General features: G+C 53.7%; 6 protein-coding genes across 6 annotated transcripts; 3 read left to right on the forward strand and 3 right to left on the reverse strand.

Annotated features, from left to right (window-relative positions):
- Positions 1–2,749: 2,749 nt before the first annotated feature.
- ASPACDRAFT_35979 (3-deoxy-7-phosphoheptulonate synthase) lies at positions 2,750–4,054 on the forward strand (the record flags this gene model as incomplete). The annotated part of the gene is made up of 3 exons (XM_020200166.1): positions 2,750–2,831; positions 2,915–3,694; positions 3,783–4,054. 3 exons carry the CDS (start codon positions 2,750–2,752, stop codon positions 4,052–4,054), a joined length of 1,134 nt encoding a protein of 377 aa, XP_020051943.1.
- Positions 4,055–4,905: 851 nt separating this feature from the next.
- Positions 4,906–6,433, reverse strand: ASPACDRAFT_126403 (uncharacterized protein; the record flags this gene model as incomplete). Its single annotated transcript, XM_020196925.1, has 3 exons — positions 4,906–5,001; positions 5,594–5,626; positions 6,335–6,433. 3 exons carry the CDS (start codon positions 6,431–6,433, stop codon positions 4,906–4,908), a joined length of 228 nt encoding a protein of 75 aa, XP_020051944.1.
- A 1,458-nt stretch (positions 6,434–7,891) lies between these two features.
- On the reverse strand, positions 7,892–8,834 carry ASPACDRAFT_1859863 (sulfotransferase family protein; the record flags this gene model as incomplete). Its single annotated transcript, XM_020197705.1, has 2 exons — positions 7,892–8,628; positions 8,723–8,834. 2 exons carry the CDS (start codon positions 8,832–8,834, stop codon positions 7,904–7,906), a joined length of 837 nt encoding a protein of 278 aa, XP_020051945.1. The 3' UTR covers positions 7,892–7,903.
- A 1,628-nt stretch (positions 8,835–10,462) lies between these two features.
- On the forward strand, positions 10,463–17,806 carry ASPACDRAFT_64101 (uncharacterized protein; the record flags this gene model as incomplete). The annotated part of the gene is made up of 2 exons (XM_020203964.1): positions 10,463–10,882; positions 11,006–17,806. 2 exons carry the CDS (start codon positions 10,463–10,465, stop codon positions 17,804–17,806), a joined length of 7,221 nt encoding a protein of 2,406 aa, XP_020051946.1.
- A 140-nt stretch (positions 17,807–17,946) lies between these two features.
- On the reverse strand, positions 17,947–18,848 carry ASPACDRAFT_81757 (uncharacterized protein). Its single transcript, XM_020205950.1, has 3 exons — positions 18,690–18,848; positions 18,572–18,622; positions 17,947–18,504 (listed from the first exon to the last, which is right to left on the reverse strand). The coding sequence occupies exons 1-3, from the start codon at positions 18,805–18,807 to the stop codon at positions 18,185–18,187; spliced, it is 489 nt and encodes a 162-aa protein (XP_020051947.1). The 5' UTR covers positions 18,808–18,848; the 3' UTR covers positions 17,947–18,184.
- Positions 18,849–20,603: 1,755 nt separating this feature from the next.
- ASPACDRAFT_126406 (uncharacterized protein) lies at positions 20,604–21,394 on the forward strand (the record flags this gene model as incomplete). The annotated part of the gene is made up of 2 exons (XM_020196926.1): positions 20,604–21,079; positions 21,187–21,394. 2 exons carry the CDS (start codon positions 20,604–20,606, stop codon positions 21,392–21,394), a joined length of 684 nt encoding a protein of 227 aa, XP_020051948.1.
- Positions 21,395–21,765: the final 371 nt, after the last annotated feature.

Consider the following 21,765-nt stretch of genomic DNA (forward strand, 5'->3'; position numbering starts at 1 on the left):
GCACACGGCACTCCCTTTCGGAAGGATGCGGTTCCACGCTCCAATCTGAAGCGCGTCCAATTCGCTGGGGAGGCAGAAAGTGGACACCGGCTTGGAGGGATCAGAGCAGACATTATGTAAGATATCGGCGAAGGTATTAGCGATATATTCGGCCTGGGCTTGCGAGACCGTAGGTTTGTGGTATATTAAGTCTAGGGTGGATGAGGAGGGATCGATCTGTAGGACGTAGTCAAACTAGCGAGAGAAAGTTAGCAACCGAACAGAACTATGGTTCAAAGAAGAGACACACAGTCTTGTCACCGACAATCTCATTCTCAGAGATTTCAGCCTTGGAGGTAGAGTCCCGCAGCCAGAGTGCGGTATTACACGGCTTTGGGTCAAGACTGGTGAGGACCTGCAAGGCTTCTGGAAAGGAGAGCAGCAGCTCTGCGTTTTGCAGCCCTTCTTTTAGGGTCTGCTGTTGAATCGAGAGGATCGATACGTCTGACTCCAGCCGTACCCGGCACAGAGCCGCGTCGGTCACTTGCTGCTTCGAGTTGGAGGATTGGAGACCGATGCCCCCGTATGTAATGTCATCGCAGCCAGAATACAAGCGCAGCATGGCAGCCCATGCCGCTTGGACGAGGTTCAAGGGAGACACATCGTGCTCCTGAGAGCATGCTTGCATCAGGGATGCATCGAGGTCGACGTCTAACTTCCCTACGGGAGTCTTGGTCTGACGTTTCGAAAAAAGACCCGTAGGGAGGTGTGAAGGGGTCACGTCTGTGACCAGCTCCGTCCAACGCTGACGTAGCCGGTCAGCATCATCTAGGACGATAGACGGCATTGTGTGTTCAAGGAGGAGAAATCCGACAGAAAAAGAGTGACAAAAGCAAGAGCCAGCAGGAAGAGAAAAAGTCTGACAGGCTGGAGGGGGAGGGAGAACACAAAACGCAAATAGCAAACGCGACGCGCAAGAGATTGAGAATGCAAGTAGGAAGATAGCGTGGGGAACTGAGAAAACGATCAAGAACAGTGAGGAAAGGGAGAGACCCGGTCAACAATGCTATTATGTGTAGCAGGGTTTGGGGCTCGTCACTTGCATCTACGACAATTCTCATCGACGAATCTTTACGGACTCTATCATATCCCCTTTGGGGAAATTCCGTGGGAGGAGCCCGAAGCGAAGCAGCCGCGCTGGGACCTGACCCAGTAAGCTGGAAAAGCAGGACCCCGAGCTGAACTCCAGTTCATCGTCCTCGATCCAACCGGCAGTCTCGAGCATCAGAACTAGTGAAATCTCGAGGCGGCTAGTCTACATGTAGAATGAAGGGCGATGAACCCTCGATCGGAAAGTGTGGGTATAGCAACCTAGTGCCGGATGTTTGACAACATGGTGATGCCGCGAGAAAGGTAGACAGGGGGTCTCCGAGTGCAAGAGCCCTGTTGAGTTGGGTTGTATCGATGCGGTGGATGTTCGATCATCCTGACGTGGGCTGTGGACGGTGGGCGGTGGGGTCTGCGTGCTCTGCCATTCCGTCTTGGTCAGATTCAGATGTTCCTGACCCATCCAGCGGCAAATTGTCATGATCAGCAATGGGAAGAGAGACCCAGTCGGCTCAACCCGTGTGTTTTCCGTGTGTGTATCTGTATTTGTGTTCCTCGCGTGGAGCAGCACGAACAACAACAAACAACTCGAGGTGTTTCAGCCCATAGATCGCAGGTGAAACGATGGCATGGTGGTTCCATGGGTTCTGATTGCATGCTTCCGGAAGCCGCGTGGAGTTACCCATGGATATGAGCAGGGGGGGTTTGTGAAGGTACAGGTTCAGCATTTCCGAAAAATTTCGCTTATCGGAGCGCGGCTGTACGGGCGATCTTGCATTCTTCGGGCTTAGCTTCGGCGGGTCGGGCGGGTCCAGCGGTAATTTTGACGCGGTACCATTCGTATTGCTCTGCGTATGAAACCAGATCTCGGTATGTAATGTCTGATACTGCGTTACCATCCATCCAAGGCGATATCAACCCTCGAGATCTTCTTCCCTCCACTCTGCGAACCCACTGCAACCCACCACAATCATGCCTACTTCCAACACAGAAAATGAAGAGCTCAAGAGCTACCCACTCCGGGAGTGTATTCACGACGATCATCGGAGCACGTCCCGACGCTTCCTGATTCCTCCCACCCTGCGGGAAAAACAACCAAGACTCAAACCTTTCGCTTCCTCCATTTGAACCTGACTTTGATCGACAATCCCAGACTCCCAGAGCTGTGAACTAACTCAGCTGTTCTCCGTGCGAGGTGGGTTGACGGAGACATTACCGCAATACGTAATGGAGTCCGAGCGTTCATCGCTCGGAGTTGTTCGTGCAGTGACGATTCGACGACGTAGTGGATGTGGACCGAGACAATCACGATAGAGTATTCCAATCAAACTTTTTTCTCCCTCTCTTCTAAGTCGCGGCAGAGAATACGCTCGCAGGAGGTCTGACATTCACGAGCCGTGCTGACACGGAAAAAGATCCTGTTCAGGTTCGGTGAGACTGGAAGGTTGAGGAGAGGGGGAGAGACGGGATAGCAGGGAAGTCGAGTCGGCGTCCTCAGCAGGGTATATAGCACATGGCGTTATTCCAGACAGTTGTGAAGAAGACCCAGTGACTGTTGTTCTTTCGTTGTCCCATTGTCCCAGTGTTGTGTTGTTTCCCTCTACCTAGCGCTCGAATCTTAACATTCCTTTCGTCTTTGCTTACCATATATATCCATATCAAAATGCCTAGCCTCACGTCCACCCCCGTGCTGGATGCCACCAACGTCGACCTTCTGCGTAAGAAGCTCGCTGAGGATGTCCGAGGTTAGTAGCCTAGCCCCAATCCCTTTCAATTGATCTCCTGTTCCCAATATTGTAATCATCTCTGACCTCCCCTCCCATTCCAGTGGAGAAATACACCCCTCTCGCCCCGCCTGAACTGGTGCAATACGACATCGGCCTGAGCGCGCAGTCCCTGCTGACCGTGCTGAACAGCCGCATCGAAGCGCGCAACATCATCCGGCAGGAGTCCGACCGGCTGCTCGTGCTCGTCGGGCCGTGCAGCATCCACGACCCGGAGAACGCGCTGGAGTACGCGGCGCGCCTGCGGGCGCTGGCCGCGGAGCTGCAGGAGGACCTGTGCGTGGTGATGCGGGCATACCTGGAGAAGCCGCGCACAACGGTGGGGTGGAAGGGGCTGATCAACGACCCGGACGTCGATGACTCGTACAACATCAACAAGGGGGTCAAGGTCGCGCGGAAGCTGCTGGCCGACATCACCGACCAGGGGGTGCCCGTCGCCTGCGAGATGCTCGACACCATCTCCCCGCAGTACACGGCCGATCTCATCAGTGTCGGCGCCATCGGGGCCCGCACCACCGAGTCGCAGCTGCACCGCGAGCTGGCCTCGGGGCTGTCGTTCCCCGTCGGCTTCAAGAACGCCACCGATGGGTCTGTCGGCACCGCGGCTGACTCGCTGAAGTCGATGCGCGGGAAGCATCACTTCATGGGCACCACCAAGCAGGGCATCATCGCCATTACCAGCACCAGCGGAAACCCTGATGGGTTTGTTATCTTGCGCGGCGGGAGCCGTGGGACCAACTATGATGCTGCGAGCGTCAAGGAGACCAAGGCGATGCTGCAGAAGAAGGGGGAGCGGGAGGTCGTTATGGTAGATTGTTCTCATGGTATGTCTGATTGACTTGTTAACTCAGGTCCCTAGATTCCTGTCAAACCTTATCTTAAAGGTATGATCCCGCTAACACAAGCGTCCAGGTAACTCCCAGAAGGACCACCGCAACCAGCCCAAGGTTCTGTGTACCATCGAGGAGCAGCTCCGGCAGGGCGAGCGGGGCATCATCGGCGTGATGGTTGAGTCCAACATCAAGGAGGGCAACCAGAAGCCGGTCGCGCGTTTGGAAGGTTGTGAGAAGGGGGTCAGCATCACGGATGCTTGCATCGATTGGGAGACCACCGAATCCTCACTGCGCTCGCTGGCCGATGCTGTGCGCGAGCGTCGGGCTCGTGTAACGGCTGGGAAGCAGTAAACGTTTTTCCGGGTTGAATTGTTTGGCGTATGGTGTCTTTTGTTCGTCAGTAGTAATATATAATAAAGATTGGCTGAATTGAATCATTTGCGCGCAAAATAATGTCGTGATAAAAGTGATTTGTATGTGTTGTGGTGTACTGAATGAGCCGGGTATAAATTTCTGTCGAGGAAGCAGCTGCTACATAAACTTGTTATCAGTGTAGACATGTCTACCGGTTTATGAATCGTGTGGCCTCGAATTGCTTCTGGGCATACCCGCACGTAGACTTGAGGATGTTCGTATTTCCCAAAGCCTCATCGAAGCCGGCGACAACAGACAAAGTGCGGCGGGCACGATGATTCGGGTCTGGTGATGTCGAATGGTCATGCTCTCTGCGAATGAGCTTCAGTATCCCACCCAGACACCAACCCAGCACCAGAACCTCATCTCTTCCATACCATCAAAGCACCACCTCACGCAGCCACGAAACAAGATCTCAAGTTTCGCATGCGTCATAGCGCAATATCTACGTACAGTACATGGATCCCAACGTCTACGTGGATATACCGAAGCTAGATCTACAGTCACAGTGGATAAAGACGGGAAGAATGCAATCGTATGACATGCCCTATCCAACGGGGGACAGCCTATTAACTACCATCCACCGCAGCAACCCATGGCTCGGCAAGTCCTCGTCGGCAAGCCCCAATTCGTCCCCGGTGCCATGCTTGCCCCTCCAAGCGACCTCCAACCACACGATAGCAAGTGGGAGGGAGTGCAGAGGGACTCGGTCCCGACCGGCTTAGGGTCCACCCTTCGCTGAACCCTCGGGAAGCCGTGGAGGCTCTCGGCCGGAAACTGACGATCGTCTAGCAGAGCCGGATCAGCGAGATGTTGTTGTTGACCTCGCCGTCATTGACAGGGTCCACGTCGCCATCGGAGGTCAACGGTTCGTCGTTGTCGCGCTGATCGGTTAGCGCTGATCGGTTATCCCTGAGTCGTTCACGCAGATAGGCAGCACCGAAGACGCGAGATAGGGGCCTTACCTTTTCTTTCTGGTCGCGGGGGTATGCGTTAATGCTGTTCGGTGGGCTGTAGGTGGGGTTTGCTTACACACTGGCCGGGTTAGTAGGATCTTCCTGTGGTGCGTGGGATACGTACAAACTATGTTGAGGGGATATGCACTCAGCATTAGCCATTCTTCATCAGTATGACTTGGGACTTACGCTCTGGTGTTTGTAAGCGGGGACCTCATTCAAGCTTCCAACATTGGTTTGGACTTACCAGCTAATCACCAGGAGAGGCTTAGAGTTAGCATCTGCAAATGCCGAAAGCTGTGCAGTTAGGGCACTCACAAGCTGCTTAATGTTAGTATATACCGATACGTTGTGGGAAGAGACTTACGCTCTGCGTTGTGATGAAAAAGTAAGATTTGGATAATCAGCTGTTTGGTAGGACAAGAAAACTCACAACCTAAACATAATTAGTGGACAAGATGGCACTGCGGAAAATCAACTTACATTCTGTTTTCCATATCAGTATCGATACTCTATCAGCCACTCGAATGAAGAGATTGAGGAGACTCACGTTCTGCGTACGTTAGCTTGGGATGGTTCTAGAATGGAGGGGCAAACTCACGTTCTGATGACAGGGAAAGATCCACGTCAGTGGAGGTCAACCATCATCGGGAAAGAGGATACATACCACCTGCTCGTGTCAGTCATGTCAAAGAGCAAGAACGAATTAAACTTACAGTCTACAAGCCGGCAAGTACCAAGTTCTCAGCAGCAGAATCTTAGGTCAAGTCGAGACAAGAGTACTCACGCCCTGCACAGATTAGCAACCTCAAACATTATCCAGAGAAATCAAAGAGCATACATTCTGATCCAGAGTTAGTTTCGAAGCATTGAAACCGTAGCAACAAGGGAGACTCACATTCTATCCCAGCAATCAGTCTTACACTGCACAGTCAACAAAGTTATACAAGATCAAGAACAACATACAACCTAGACAACCATTTAGCATCAACATTTCCCAAACCGGTAGGTGAACTTACAGGCTTGAGGCGGGCAAACCACAGAACCGTCAGCACGCGCAATGGAATAATGTTACCACATCAGTGGATCCAGATACATACATCCTGGACGTCTTGTCAGCCGCTCCAACCCCCCGAGACACACCGAACCATGCACCAGGGTTGACTTACCACTTCACCATTCTATGCAGTAATGATGAGCAAAAAGTTAGTTTGAGCAGACCCATCCCGGTTCCAGGTTGACGCAGCCCAGCGATCCTTACCTCTGTCAATTCTCTTCGGACAATGAGCGGGTGCGTCGGAAGCATGGGGGCAGCCATGCAGCCGACGAAGAGGGCAGCGGACCACAGTGCGAAGCGCATAATGATGTGTAATGAAGCAAGGATGATGGATAAGTGAAACCGGAAAGAAAGAGTGTATCAGTGGGAATGGAGCGCAAGAGTCAGTTGAAGTGTTCGAGTCAACAAATTAGAAAGACAGGGTGTGGAAAAAGAGGGGCAGGTGATGAGGCAAAGTGAAAGAGAGAGTGGAAGAGAGAGATTGAGAGAAAGAAAGGTTAGAGGAAAGAAGAAGCAGGTAGTGACGGTGACGGTAGGCGAACAGCCAGACAAGGGAAAGTAAAGCCAAGAAAGACTGACTGGGGCAGCTTTGATCAATTCCTCTCCTGAATACCCTGGAGTGCGAGTCAAACGAACCGGTTTGCCGGTGCTCTTTCCCGGGCTCCACCTTTTAGTCTTTTAGTACCGACGATCAGCGGATCGATCGACAGGACCCATCGGCATAAATCAGGATCGAGATGCGGGAACACGGAAGATAATGATACTCAGGCATTCTCCTGGAGTTCCACCCTCGTTCCATGGCCAGTCATGATCCTTGACATTGGCAGTCTTTGCTGTTTACCACTTAGGGCAAGACGCGGGCAGAGCCCTGACATCACCGGCGGGGCTCCACTACAAGGTTGTTTCGTCTCGAGATCACCTATCCACAAACCAGTTACTTATTGTGTTGAGTTGTGGACTACAAGACTCTATACCCACCGTAACTGCGAAAATTAGATAGCAGTTTGAATAGTCCTTTGCGGTCGCATTCAATCAACATTCAATTTCCCATCCGCCATGTGCCGCAAGAAATGCTATCACCCAGCCGCGAGTCAGTCGTCTCCACACTGGCCGTACAGCCTATCCACCGGTTCGACGATCGATGGATCTCGGCCTCGAGGTGATCTTCCCCAGATACAGTAGGTGGGACCGATCGGATCAGGGTCAACGCAACCATGTTTCCTGAATACTGATTGAAACAGGGTTCCAGCGGAGTACCCGCGAAAGAGCTGTCCAAGGTTGATGACTTGAAAAGTTTACTTGACATAGAATACTACCAGATTCAGGATATAGCATATCAATATCAAGTTTGACCGCAGAAAGGTAGCATAGAGCAGAAACCAGTGGACAAGGACTGATCCAACATCAGGCATATAGATGCAGCGTGCCATAGTGCCCGCGTTAATGACATCAACTCCAGAAGAAGAGACCCTAATTGTTTTTCATTTTCCATGCCGGAGATATATTTTCTTTTTCCCGTTTCCATTCTACTTTTTTCTTTGTCTTATTTTGCTTTTTCTCATGCTGATTCTTCTCAGATTGCCGCCGATCCTCACAGGCCAAGAACGGGTCGGCAAAAATCGATCGGGTATCGATCGGTTCGTCCCCAAGAAACCAAGATTACATATCCATGATCTATAAAACACAAACTTATCTATGTACATACATCCCAAGCGACAGAAGACGCACCAGCCTAGAATATACACAACGAACTGTAGACACCCCCCAACCGAACTACGCCCACCGCGACACACGCAACCAAACCTCGCGCCCATGCCTAGCCACCAAATATGCCACCGCAACCCCGACCCCGTAGCACGTCATCTTCTTCAAGAACCTCCCAAAAGCACTCCGTACCACCGCCGCCGACTTCTTCTGAAAGATCGCCTTCTCGTTCGCACGCGGGAACGGCGTGGCCGGGACATCCTTCCCCAAAAAGCCACACAGGGGCTCCCAGCCCTCGGCAGGGTTCCACTCGAGCAGGCGATCGCGCGGCACGACGCTTCGGACGCGATCGTAATGCTCGCGAAAAGCCTGCTTACCATTGCGGGCGAAGTCGCCGGCGAACATCGCGTCAAAACCCAGGCGGCACATGCGGTTGCCCTCTCCAAATTTCTCGGGGTCGATCCACCCCAGGAGCGTCGCGAGGGGGCTGTAGGTCTGCGCCATGATGGTCTGCTGCATCGAGGCGTACCAGGCGTCGACGTCGCGTAGGGTCAGCACCACCTTCGCATCGGGGTAGGCGGCGACCAGCTCCTCCACGAAGACGGCGGCGGGGAAGTCCGTGACGGCCTCGACGTGGCCCAGGAGCTGGTCCCAGTCGGCGCGCGTGAAGGGGCGGCCGTCGTGGTATTTGCCGCGGAAGGCTTCCGTCCACAGCACGGCGTCCTTGGGGTTCTGCATGATCGAGGTCATGTGGTAGGTCTCGTAGCCGAGTTCTTGGAGGGCGAGCCATGTTGCTGGGGTTCTGTTAGTGCTTGTCGGAAGGGGATAGTATCGCACGGGGATGCGAAAGCAACCGTGCAATTGCGCAGGAGGATGTGACAAACTTACACAGTGTTCCCGTGCGGCAGAGGCCCAGAACAAGGACCTGCATCGGCTTTACACGATGGCAGGTCCGTCGATCGATGTTGGTCTGCACCAACACGCTTTCAGTATCCTTCATGATGACGGAAGAACAAGACAACAGTAAGAACAATAACCAAAGGGGTGACAATGATAGAACAACCGCGATAACGCCTGTCACCGTCGATGAGTGCCAGGGTCGTACTACTTATTTTGACTGTCTATACGGATCATCTCTACAGACTCCATTTCTACGCTTGGCAGCTTCCCAAACCACACTGCACAGGGAATCATAATCTTGGATGCCTCGCGAAACCCAGGATAAAGACCCTCAGCGGAGAGTAGGGTCCGAACACTGCCGGAGAAGGAAGATACGTGTCGAGACACTAAACATCTAGAAAGTATAGAGTACCGGTGGTTGATTTGACATGAAGGCTGGAAGGGAGTGCAGCGCAGGGTCCAGGAGATTGTGGGTGCTGTGCCGATCGTCGCTTGAGAATACGTATGCTCCGTAAGTATAGGATATCCACGATGTCCAGAAATAGCAGAACTGCGATTGACGATGAAGAGTTTGGCGGAAGGGTTCGGAAGGGGAAATCAATCCTGAGAAACAGAAAAGAAAAAAGAGTGGAGCTTCCTTGCCGCAGCGGGTGCCAGTGAAGAATATCAACTTCCCGATCGGGAAAAAGCAGCCTGTCCCGAATCCACGGTACTTCCCGATCTATGCCCGAGACTCTTCCATGGATGATTCTTCTACACGCAATTTGTCGGTCTGTTTCTTCATCAACACAAACATGAAGACAGAACGAAGCAGCAGTGAAGAGAGCCCTCCAAACTCACTCATGCACCATCATAGAACTATTCTGACAGCACACAATGAACGTTGCAACCAGAGACGAGACATCCGTCAATGCAGTCATCTAGATCCTGAATAAGTGCCGAAGACTCGGCATATCTCTAGCGTAGACGGAGTACTCAAACAGTAATCTATGCGACCCTGTTGGAAGATGAGCAGAAGTCCAAGCTTCTCCCCTGCCAGGGCATTTGGCCCATGACGTAGCCTGCGCCAAGGCCACGATGAGATCCACTGCGGGTCGATGAAGAAGATGAAGAAGATGAGAGAACTCTATCTAATCGCTTACCGTCACCGTCACTGTCATGACCGTATCGAAACACAAGCTGCCAGCTGTCTTACCAGCCCTTACAGCCAGTGCAGCCCTGAACACGTCTTGCCACCACTACATCCACATCCTCACGCACATACTCATACCAATGCTACAGCGGAGACAGAAGATCAGAGTCAGCCCCAGCTCAGACTTACCCGAGGCAATGAATGGGACCCAGGGTTGATGCTCAGGTACGGCAGCACACTCAGCTCCATACTGTGTGTCCACAGCCGGAAGCATAGCCGGATCTGGAAAAGAAAGCACGTGTCTGTCTTATCAGTCAATCAGCGAGTGACCTACTGATCGCAAATCATCAACCACAAGAAACATTTGTCAATCTGGAGCTGCGAAAGTCTGAAGCTCATGCTGTTCTCCCCAAATTTCTCTCGGTCGCAATTTCTCGCTCGAACTTACCTCCCTGCATAATCACATCAACCTCTGTCGCTTCAACAACCGCCCATTTCCACCACCTATAGCTATATGTAATCAGCAAGCGCGGCTTGCCTAATACCTCTCATCCTTTTCGAATCACCACCCTTCCTTCCACTTGACGCGCGCAGTCATGTTGCAGATCGTGCCTGGTGCCTTCGACGCAGCACTGTGCCACTTCCCGACCGAGAATCTCCAACGCAATGCGCCGGGGTTCAAGTCTATCTCCGTGCGCGCGGGCGCATCCTCCACTGAGGCCGTGTTAGAGGCTTGGACGATCGTACTACGATATTACACGGGGAGTGATGTCCTCTCCTTTGGATTGGCGGACAGCACGGTGGCCGATGCCTTCGGGTTCGCGGTGTGCCACGGTGAGATCCCTGGCGACACTGCTCTGGCGCAACTTCAGCCGTCGGTTCAACAGCCGGCGCAGGATGTACCAATCGTCCAGAGTTTCAAGGACTGGGCGGCCTTGAGCAGATCATTCAATACCCTCGTCTGGAAGTCGACGCAGACTGAGGAACCACACCTTGCCGAAGTCGATCCCTCTCATGTAAGTCAACCGACTCCTCGATTCATCACTCGATCGTCCCTGCTGACTGGTTAGTTTCCCCTTATACTCATAGTCACCGATGCAACAGAAGAGCTTCAAGTGACCCTTCATTATGCCGCGCAGGCCATCGGCGACAGCATCGCCGCTGCAGTTGCGGAAGCGGTTGCGAAAGCGACAGCGGCGATCCGCGACGCACCCCATACCACAATCGGAGAGGTGGATCTTCTTGGTCCGTCCTCCTGGACGCGATTCCAGGAGCTGAATGCGACGGTGTCTCCGACCATCGATGCTTGTCTGCATGAACAGATCGACGAAGCGGCGAAGCGTTGCCCGGATCGCACGGCGCTGGAATGCTGGGATGGGTCCGTATCGTATTCGGAGCTGGTAGACTACACTGCGCGACTGGGCAACTTCCTCATTTCCCAGAACGTCGGACCAGAGGTGTTCGTGCCCGTCTGCTTCGACAAGTCCCTCTGGGCCGTAGTCTCCATGTTGGGAGTTCTCAAGGCCGGCGGCGCATTTGTCTGCATCGACCCCGCCCAGCCGATAGACCGTCTGAGGACTATCATAAGCGAAGTAGAAGCCAACCTGGTGCTTACGGCGCCGGGCTATGTGGACATGGTGACGCCGAATGTGTCGCAAGTCATCGCCGTGGACGCAGACTTCATCCACCGCCTGCCTCCCTGCCCCAACGTCCCCAAGCGCGCCAGTCCGCGCGATGCTGCCTTCGCAATCTTCACCTCCGGTAGTACCGGAAAGCCAAAGGGGATCGTGCATGAACACCGCGCGGTATGCTCTAGTGTCAGCGCACATAGTGAACCGCTAAACATCAACAGCGACACCCGCACATTCCAATTCGCAGCCTATACGTTCATCGTCAACACCTTCGAGCTGTTCACCCCGCTGGTTAAGGGTGGTTGTGTCTGTGTGCCCTCCAAGGAGGACCGGTTGGGTCGAACAACGGCCGCGATGCGTGAACTCCGAGCCAACTGGTTCTGCACGACACCCTCCTTCCTGCGATCCATCAAGCCAGAAGACGTTCCGGATATCAAGACGTTACTCCTGGCCGGCGAGCCAGTCCAACAGGATAACCTCGACACGTGGCGCAGTCGAGTGCGGATGCTGAACATGTACGGGGCAAGCGAAGCTTCCGTCTGCGTGACGGGAGATCTTTCGGGAACCGTCGAACGCTCAACGATCGGTCGGGGTACAGGCGTCGCTGCTTGGGTCGCCGACATCAACAATCACAATCGACTGGCTCCGCTCGGTGCAACCGGTGAACTGGTGGTTGAAGGTCCCGTGCTAGCACGAGAGTACATCCATCAGCCGGAGAAGACGGCTTCTGTCTTCATTTCGAACACTTCATGGCTGAAGGATATTCGGGGCGCAGCGTCATCCGCTCGGGCTTACAAGACTGGTGACCTGGTGCGACTGGGAAGCAACGGCCAGATCAACTTGGTCGGACGCAAAGATATGCAGGTGAAATTGCGCGGTCAGCGTATTGAACTGGAGGAGGTGGAATTCCACTTGCGCCAGGCGTTGCCCCGCGGTACGGAGACTGCAGTGGGCCTTGTGAAGCCCGTCGATCAGCAGGATCGACCCATGCTTGCGGCTTTTGTGGCACTCAGGAAGGGATTTGATGGTAATTTCCAGACTCCCGACCCCGCATCAGCGGAGGATCTCGAGGCGTTGACCCAAGGCTGGAAGAGCAAACTCTCTGCTGCTGTTCCCGCGTACATGGTTCCTTCGACAATGGTCAAGCTGAACCATATGCCACTGTCCCCATCCGGCAAGACCAACCGCAAGGCGATCAGTGATTTCGCCTCACAGTTGACTGTTGCTCAGCTGACCGGTGCCACCAAGAAGAATCACCGGGAGCCTGCCACCGAGATTGGCTTTGCGCTTCGCAAAATCTGGGCTGAAGTCTTGCAGGTTGAGGGAGAATCAATTTCAGCAGACGATGACTTTCTGCAGCTGGGTGGCAACTCCATCGATGCCATGAAACTCGTGAACCTTTGCGGGTGTGAGAATATCGGATTGAGTGTGGCAGATGTCTTCACCCATCCAAGTCTGGACGATATGGCAGAGGCATCCATTCTGCTCGACAGCATCCAGCCATTCGAGGATGTGCCGTTCTCCTTGCTTGACACCAGCGAGAATCTCAACACCGTGCTCGACGCTGCAGCCGAGCAGTGCCGCGTCGACAAATCAGCTATCGAGGACCTGTACCCTTGCACCGCAATGCAGGAAGGTCTGATGGCGCTCTCGGATAGTCGCAATGGAGTATACATGGCGCAGCACACTCTTGCTCTCGGTCCGAACATTGACCTGGAACGATTCAAGCAAGCATGCCAGGACGTAGTCACCGCACACCCCATCCTGCGGACGCGCATCATCTACCGCCAGCAGTCGGTATCGCTACAGGCTGTGATCCGGGGGGATATTGACTGGCGTACTGGCGAAAGCCTCGAGGAGTACTTGGCAAATGACAAAAAGCAGCCTATGGGGGCAGGAGATGCTTTGACCCGCTACGGCCTTGCTCCTGGGGAGCACGGATGGATCTTCGTATGGACCGCTCACCACGCTGTCTACGACGCCTGGACACTGGATCTTGTCTTTGAACGTATTGACAAGGCATACAAGGGTCAGCGGCCGGCTCGAGATGTGACCTTCAAGGCATTCATGGACCATGTGGTCCAGACCGACGCCAAGGCGTCCAACGACTTCTGGCAACAATATCTCGCTGGCGCGATGCGGAACGAGTTCCCGTGCACTGTCTCTACCGCAAAGCAACCGGTGGCAGACACCACTTCGATCTACGAGATGACTCTTCCTCGCACGGACAACCTGCCGGGAATTACGGTGGCGTCGATGATTCGTGCAGCCTGGGGGATTCTGATCGGGTCCCATTCCGAATCCGAGGATGTGGTGTTTGGAAACATTGTTTCTGGTCGAAATGCTCCTGTGCCGGACATCGATCGTCTGGTCGGTCCGGGAATTGCTGCCGTCCCGGTGCGCGTTAAAGTTCCCAGTGATGCTAGCACTACAGTCAAAGAGTTTGTCGGCAACTTGCAGGCTGAGGCCGCGAAGATGATTGCCTTTGAGCAACTGGGACTGCAGAACATCGGTCGGCTGAGCACAGAGGCAGCCAGTGCTTGTGACTTCCAGACGCTGCTGGTTGTCCAGCCCGCCAAGGACAAGTCGGCTACCGTCGAGGAGCCGGACTTGACAGCTGTGTCGGACGCTGACGCCAATTTCGGAACATACACCCTCACTTTGGAATGCACCTTGCAGACCCAGGGAGTGAAGTGTGCCGCTCACTTCGACTCCAGTCTCATCGCAGCCGACTACGTCCAGCGGATCCTTGCTCAGCTGGAACACCTCCTTCAGCAGTTCTGCACCTCAAATGCAAACACCAAGTTGGACGATCTCACCTTCATCAGTGCCAAGGATGAAGAGAGCATCCGTCAGTGGAACCAAGACATTCCGGCTCCGGTCCATAAGACCATCCATCAGTTGATCGAAGAGCGCATCGCAGAGCAGCCTGGCAAAGAAGCTGTCTGCTCGTGGGATGGTTCCTTCTCCTATGCGGACTTGGACAACCACTCTGCCCGCTTGGCACATCGCCTTGCTGAGCTCAATGTCCAGCCTGAAGACTTTGTGCCTTGCTGCTTCGAAAAGAGCCGGTGGCCAGTCGCTGCCATGCTGGGTGTCATGCGTGCTGGTGGTGCTTTCTTGAACATTGATCCGTCACAGCCTAAAAGTCGCATCCAGCTGATGATCACGAAACTCAAGTCGAAGACAATTGTATGCTCACCCGAGCAACACGAGTTGTGCCTATCTCTGGTTCCCGAATACAATGTAGTGGTTCTCTCTGCGGACACACCGGAAGAGCCTGCCATCAGTGGTCTTCCTGTGACGAGTGTCACTCCTCAGAACTCCGCCTATGTCATTTTCACATCTGGAAGTACGGGAGAGCCTAAGGGTACGGTGATCCAACACGGTGCATACGCCTCCGCATCTACAACCCATGCATCGACGATGTTGATGGATGACCAGACTCGCGCGCTGCAATTTGCCTCCTTCACCTTCGACGCTAGCTTAGTCGAGACCCTCACCACGTTAGTTGTCGGCGGTTGCGTGTGCGTGGCGTCGGAGGAGCAGCGCAAGCGCGATGTGACTGAGGCAATCCGAGAGACCAACTGCAACTGGGCCGCTCTGACCCCGTCTTTTGTGAACCTCATTGACCCCGATGATGTCCCGTCACTGAAGACACTGATCCTGGCCGGTGAAGCGATGTCTCAATCGCACATCGAGACCTGGGCCCATCGACTTCGACTGGTGAACGCTTATGGCCCCAGTGAGTGCTGTGTCTGCAGCACGAGTAACTTCGAGATCACCAGCCAGTCAAGCCCAAGGAACATTGGGCGGGCATGCTCTGGAGCCACCTGGGTCGTCATGCCAAACAATCACCACAGACTGGTGCCGGTCGGAAGCGTTGGAGAGCTTGTTATGGAAGGCTGGAACGTGGGTCGGGGATATCTCGCAGAGCCAGCCAAGACACAAGCTGCCTTCGTGGAGAATCCGAGGTGGCTCAATAAGCAAGATACTACACGGCCTCCGGTGGTGTACAAGACTGGTGATTTGGTACGCTACAATCCCGACGGTACACTGAGCTTCCAGCGCCGCAAGGACACCCAAGTCAAGCTGCGGGGCCAGCGGATAGAACTGGGCGAAATCGAGTATCGCATCAAGCAAAGCCTACCCAACAAGCCGGACGCCATCGTTGACATCCTCTCTCCTAAGGATGCTTCCAGCCAGCCTCGCTTGGTGGCATTTCTTCCCGTGCCCATTGAAGAAGTTTCCTCTGCTACCACCATTATTCCCCCACCGAGCGACCGCCATGTGACAGCAGTGTCCGGACTCGAGGACCGGCTGGCCGACTTCCTGCCAATGCACATGATTCCGAGTGCTTACCTTCCAGTAAACTACATTCCCAAACTACCCTCTGGCAAGGCAGATCGCAAGACATTGATCCGATGTGGTAGCGAGATGACTCAAAGACAAATGGCCGAATACACGGGGGCAACCGAGGAGGCGCAACCCCCGACTACAGAGATGCAGCTTGCGTTGCAGCAACTCTGGGCCGAGGTTCTCAAGACATCGGCCGCGCAGATCAGCCTTAATGACAATTTCCTCCGGCTGGGAGGGGATTCGATCACGGCCATGCGACTAGCATCCGCGGCTCGTGCTCAAGGCATTCCTCTCTCGACTGCCACCGTCTTTCAGCACCCGACTCTGGAGGCAATGAGTGCTATTGCAGAAACCTTGTCGCATCAACAGCGACCTCAGACATTCGAACCTTTCTCGACGCTCAAGTCCTGCACCAAGGATCAGCTGTTGAACGAGATCGTGCTGCCACAAGTTGACTGCCCTGCCTTTAACATCGAGGACGTGCTTGAGGTCACCGACTTCCAATCGCTTGCCATTGGTGGTGGGCTCAACAAGACCCGCGGTTGGAGCAATTACCTGGTGTTCGATTTTACCGGGCCGATTGACCTGCGACGCTTGCAGACGGCCTGTGAGGAGCTGCTGAAACACCACGCAATTCTTCGCACGGTCTTTGTGAAGTCTGGCTCGCAACTGCTGCAAGTTGTGCTGCGTTCAGTAATCCCCGAGTACACGTCCCATATCCAGGATGATCAAGACCCATCCGAGACACTTGTTCGTGAAGATCTTGCTCGGCCGCCACATCTAGGCGAACCCATTGTTCGATTCATAGTGGTTAAGAACGGAGCAATCCGACACCGTCTGATCATGCGGATCTCTCACGGGCAATACGACGGCTCCTCCATGCCGCTCTTGATGCAAGACCTTCGCAACGCCTACAGAGGCGAGTCTCTTGCGAAGAGACCCCAGTTCGCCGATTTCGTGCGCATGCAGTTACTCACCAACGAGGGCGCCGAGGCCTTCTATCGACAGATGCTGGCCGGATCCGCGATGACCGCGGTGGTCGAACACACCAGGCCGTCCATCACAAACGTGCTTAATACGATGATCGTTGACATGGTCCCCTTGGTCGCATACAAGGATTATGGCATCACCGCCGCTACGGTGATCAAAGCAGCGTGGGCGATGGTGCTGGGAGAGTTGGCCGCCACATCGGACGTGGTCTATGGCCACATGGTGTCGGGTCGCAACCTCGCCCTGGACAACGTCGAGTCCGTCATGGGACCGTGCCTGAACATTGTGCCCGTCCGTGCGGACATGAAGACTGTGCGCACGGTCCTCGAGCTGCTGCAGATGATCCAGCAACAGCAGACCGACACGATTCCACACGAGTCCCTCGGTTTCCAGCACATTATTGACCTGTGTACTGATTGGCCTGCCGGGACGCGATTCAGTTCGGTTTTCCAGTACCAGGAGTTCGGGACGGAAGAGGATCCCACGCAGCCGGTCTCGATGGAAGGAACCTTGAAATGTGCCCCGGGATTCATCTGCCCAGCCCCCGATGCTTGTGATTTGTCGATTCTGGCCACCCCGGTGGGCTCGCAGGTGCGGATCGAGATGATCTTCTCGACTCACGCCATGTCGCAGTCGTTCGCGGAGAAGACGTTGAAGAAGCTGTGCGCCAAGGTGGAGGCTATCGCACGCCAAGATGTCAACACCCCGCTGCCCTCAGAGGCGCAGCTCACGTCGCGACAGGCTGTCATCCCGTTACCTGAGCCCCGGGAAAATATGGCGAATGGGCTGGTGAACGGAATTGTGAAACAGATGGTCAATGGAATTAATGCGATGGGTGAGATGAGTGGATTGAATGGGATAGCGGAAGGGGAAAGTGAGCCAGAAGAAAGAGAAGGAGGAGGAGGAGGAGGAGCGGCAGATCACGAGATCAACCTGTTGGCCTCGGTGCCTATAAACTAAGGCATCAAGCACCAGCCACCGTCTTTCAGAATGTGTATAGTATCGAATAACTCTTTCCTAAGACTATGATCCTCTACATAAGTCAACAATCTTTACATCAGACATTAAACCAAAGACTGCCCTTTGAGAGACCATCTTAAGCCCGTGTAGCCAGCGTTTCAAGGCAGTCATCGACGTAGTACAATACAATATATCAACCAACCCTTGCGAATCCACCAAGCCATACACAGTAAACGCATTCTTCTCCATGATTCCACAATGTCACAACGCCACCAAAATCACCCTTCAAAGCCACAGTGTCCTACCCACAAATTACTTGTCCACAACCACACCGCCACAGCAAGCCTTCTCGCCCCAACAATGCCAATGCAACACCACCTAACACCCCTTGCATTCCTTCACCCACAACGAAATCGGCTGGTACTGGGAGTCCGATCCCTTCCCCAGATGGTAGATCTCCCTGATCTGGCCCGAGTTGGGATCCACCCCGAAGGCGCTGCTCTTTCCGTTGACTGTCAGGTAATTCTGATTGTCGACCCCGAATCCCGCCACGACGGCACCGCTGGGGGCATCGGCGTCGGGGCTCGTCAGCGTCACGGGCGCGTCCGTACTCCCCATGACGTAGAGATGTTGTACGCCGGCGGAGGAGCGGTGTTGCGCTGCGCCGGTGATTTTGCTGTTGTTGTTACCCCCTTTCACTGTTCCTCAATCCGCATGGTTAGTAGTTGGAACGGATGAGGGTTAGATTGAGTGGATGAAGCTTACAGATCAGGACGGGGTAGTTGTCAATGTCTCCGGTGCCGATGAAGGCATGGGCTAGACCGATGTCAGATAAAGAACAAGACTCTCGGATGCTAGAGAATGGGAGGGGAAGGAGGCATACTTCCGTCGGTGACCACAGTCCAGCCTCCATCTGCGACAAGAGTATACGAAGAGGGGAAGGGAAGAGCTGCAGCGCTGGCTGCGAGTGCGGACACGACAGCTGCGATAGGATATTTCATTGTTATGTCGCTGAGGGCCCTGCCTAAGCAAGAGGTAAAAGCGAATGCAATCGACTAGGAAAGATGGGCGGTTTTATAATCAAGTGGCCAATGCTTGTGGCAGTGTCTTCTGCGTCAGTCTGCATCATGATGTTATTCATAGTCTCGGTAAGTGCGAGAGCGCCTCTGTCTTACCCACCTGAGAGCAGCTGCAGGGATTGTCTCAAGGAGCGGCCTTCAAAGATTGTTCCAGATGAGGCTACGTTGGACGAACGAATCTTTGTCTTGCCGTTGGGATTGATATTTGCCCACCCTTTACTTTCCTAGATCCAAGAGATCGGCTTTTATATCTCAAATTTGGTTCAGGTCTCCCGGTCTGAAGATTTCGTCTTCGTGCTGGTAAAAGTCGAGAAGGGCTGATCTCTGGAGTACTGTGCAACCCCCTTGAGCCACGGTATGGAGCGAGCGACGATCCCTGTGGCGTTGACGACCGGCTGTCGATCTCCTGACTGAGATTTCGGGCAACCAAAGCATTGGACTACCACCCACCATACAATTCTGTCGGTTACAGACACCTCTAAGGCTTCAGAGAGAGTTTCCCACAGAATTCTTTCCGTCATGAGTTACAGTCCCTGAGAATGCAGCCACGGCTCGTAGTCCTTGCATGTGTTCCAACATAAAGAAGATTGCACAGACTAAAAGGTGCTGACTGTCAGTTGTGTGGCTGCTGTGACTATCGCCTGTAACAATAGCAAAAGGTATCACATGTGAGTGTCTGCCTTATGTGGCCAAATCATGAACTATCATATCTCTCAGCATGGATGCATCTGAGGATCCAGAGGCCCGCACAGACAGTTGTGCACACACGATGAGAATGCTGAGTCATCTATACAAGCATAACGCCTGCCCCCATTGGCCTCTCAGTGGTATTGTAGGTACCCTGCTGGCCTCACTACAAACATGGATTACCAGTTTCCAGTGGGTTTCAGCATTGGCAATATCACCGTTAGTATCTCATCGGATATTCTAAAGCACCTCGAATTTCGGTCGATACTCCATCATTTATACATCTAAAGAGCAGCAATACTGAATATATATTATTTCACCACCTGGGTATACACGCCTCAGATGACATGAAGTCTGCAGCTCTCTCTTCCAGTACGCACACGGTTGACATAATAATGGCAGCGGAAATCAAAGGCAAGATACTAGTATTACAGTACTGCAAGTTCGTTGTCTCATACACTCGTAGCATCTGATTCATCAATCAGAAGAATTGCCACAGTGCTACAGGAGTGAAAGTCCGTGGTGGCCGCATCGCGAAGATACCTTTTCTTTTTTGTAGACTCAAGATCGGCTAGAAAGGCATTTAGATCTAGCAGGACGAAGTTAAAATCGGCGACAATTAATCAAGGTACAGTAAGTAAAGATTTTCTAGATACCTCGACTAGGTGCAAACCTGCTGACTGTATATATCCCACCTGACAGAAGTCGTCATTGGAGAACGAGCTGGCTTTCTACGCTAGTAAGAGAGGGAGAAAGAGAGATCACCGCATGCTTTCAATGCTATATACAGATAATTCACAAATGACCTAGAGGATGGTAGGATGGTCTCAGGGTTTCAACGTGGCAATACAGTGCAATATAACCTTGAGGTAATTCCACGTCTCCCCGCACTCACAAGGGCGCCTTCCCGCATCGGGAGCCCGCTGCAAAATGTTTTTGCGGGTAACCTATAAAACCCACCCACTTACCCCTGCAGCCACTCCCCCTTCGCCGTCTTGACTGTTTCCTCCCATCCATACCTCGGACGCACAATGTCATACCCCGAGTTCCACGAACGCCACAGGATCTTCGCGTTTCATGACACCGACGGCTCCCCAGTGTACGAGGACGGGTGGGGAGGGCTCTGCGGCCGCATCGTGGCGCGAAACGACCTCGCGGCTCTCCGACTCTATCACGCGTCGCCCAACACGCGGGTGTTCTGGGAGGGATACGAGGCCCCCTACTGGCACCCCTTCTTCGTGGCGGCCGGGTGTGGCAGCTGGGAGGCCCTTCGCGCCCTCATCGAGATCTACCTAACGGATCCAACGTATAATAACCCCGAGCAACTGCCGCTGGACCAATATATGACGCAACTGGATTTCTCGCCCATCAACGAGGCGTGTGCTGCCGCGAACCGGGAGATGTTGCTCTGGCTTCTGCAGCACGATCCCCCGTTGGCGACGCTGCAGGATCGGGATGCCCGCAGCCACACGCCGCTGTTCAGCGCTGCCAGCGGGCTTAGGCGGGGGTGGGCTTTGCGGAGCATGAGGAGTTCATTCACTTTCTACTAGATCAGGGGTCTTCGGTTCGTGGGTCGGATGTTTTCCATGTTGGACAGGAGGACGAGGAGCAGAGACGCGATGACAATGACGGCAATGCTAGTGAGCCATCGCAGCCTGCGAAAGAGCTGCAACAGACCATGCTCGGAGCCGCAATACCGCATGCTAGCTACCGGTTGACATCGCGGCTGATCGCAGAAGATGCAGACGTGTATGCCCGACAGAATTGGTGTGATCCTACCCTGTGGATGACTGATGAGGGTGTCAAGACACTTCGTCTCTAGATTCCCGTGGGCTGTGGACTCCAGCTTGTAGAGAATCCGTTAGAGTAAATTGATATTATGCTCCTGGTTCGAGGAGGATGTTGTTCTCGCCCAGTAGTAGTCTGGGGATGTCAAAGTATTTGGGTAAAAGGATATAGTGTGTACATTCCGTCAACGGTTGGCATCGATTCGTGGCGGGTGGTGATTGGTATCAACCTGTGCCTGAGGCCTCCAACCACCCATGCGATCAGCTCATCTACTTGGGACCGCTTTGAAGTAACTTACTGCACTAGCTCTCTATCCTGAGGGCTGAGTCTACAGTGGCATCCAGTGTCATCTAGCCTGAAGAATTGGCAATCTAGATTTCAAATAAAAACCACAATCCTTAAGTT

This window comes from Aspergillus aculeatus, assembly GCF_001890905.1.
Source record: "Aspergillus aculeatus ATCC 16872 unplaced genomic scaffold ASPACscaffold_19, whole genome shotgun sequence".
Lineage (NCBI taxonomy): Eukaryota > Fungi > Ascomycota > Eurotiomycetes > Eurotiales > Aspergillaceae > Aspergillus > Aspergillus aculeatus.

What these genes read in the sequence shown, in the direction of transcription:
- ASPACDRAFT_81757 (XM_020205950.1), bottom strand. Translation starts at nt 18,807, where the DNA reads ATGAAATATCCTATCGCAGCTGTCGTGTCCGCACTCGCAGCCAGCGCT. An exon ending in GACTGTGGTCACCGACGGAA is followed by an intron (nt 18,623 to 18,689) that starts GTATGCCTCCTT and finishes ACATCGGTCTAG; the next exon opens with CCCATGCCTTCATCGGCACC. An exon ending in CAACTACCCCGTCCTGATCT is followed by an intron (nt 18,505 to 18,571) that starts GTAAGCTTCATC and finishes ATTGAGGAACAG; the next exon opens with TGAAAGGGGGTAACAACAAC.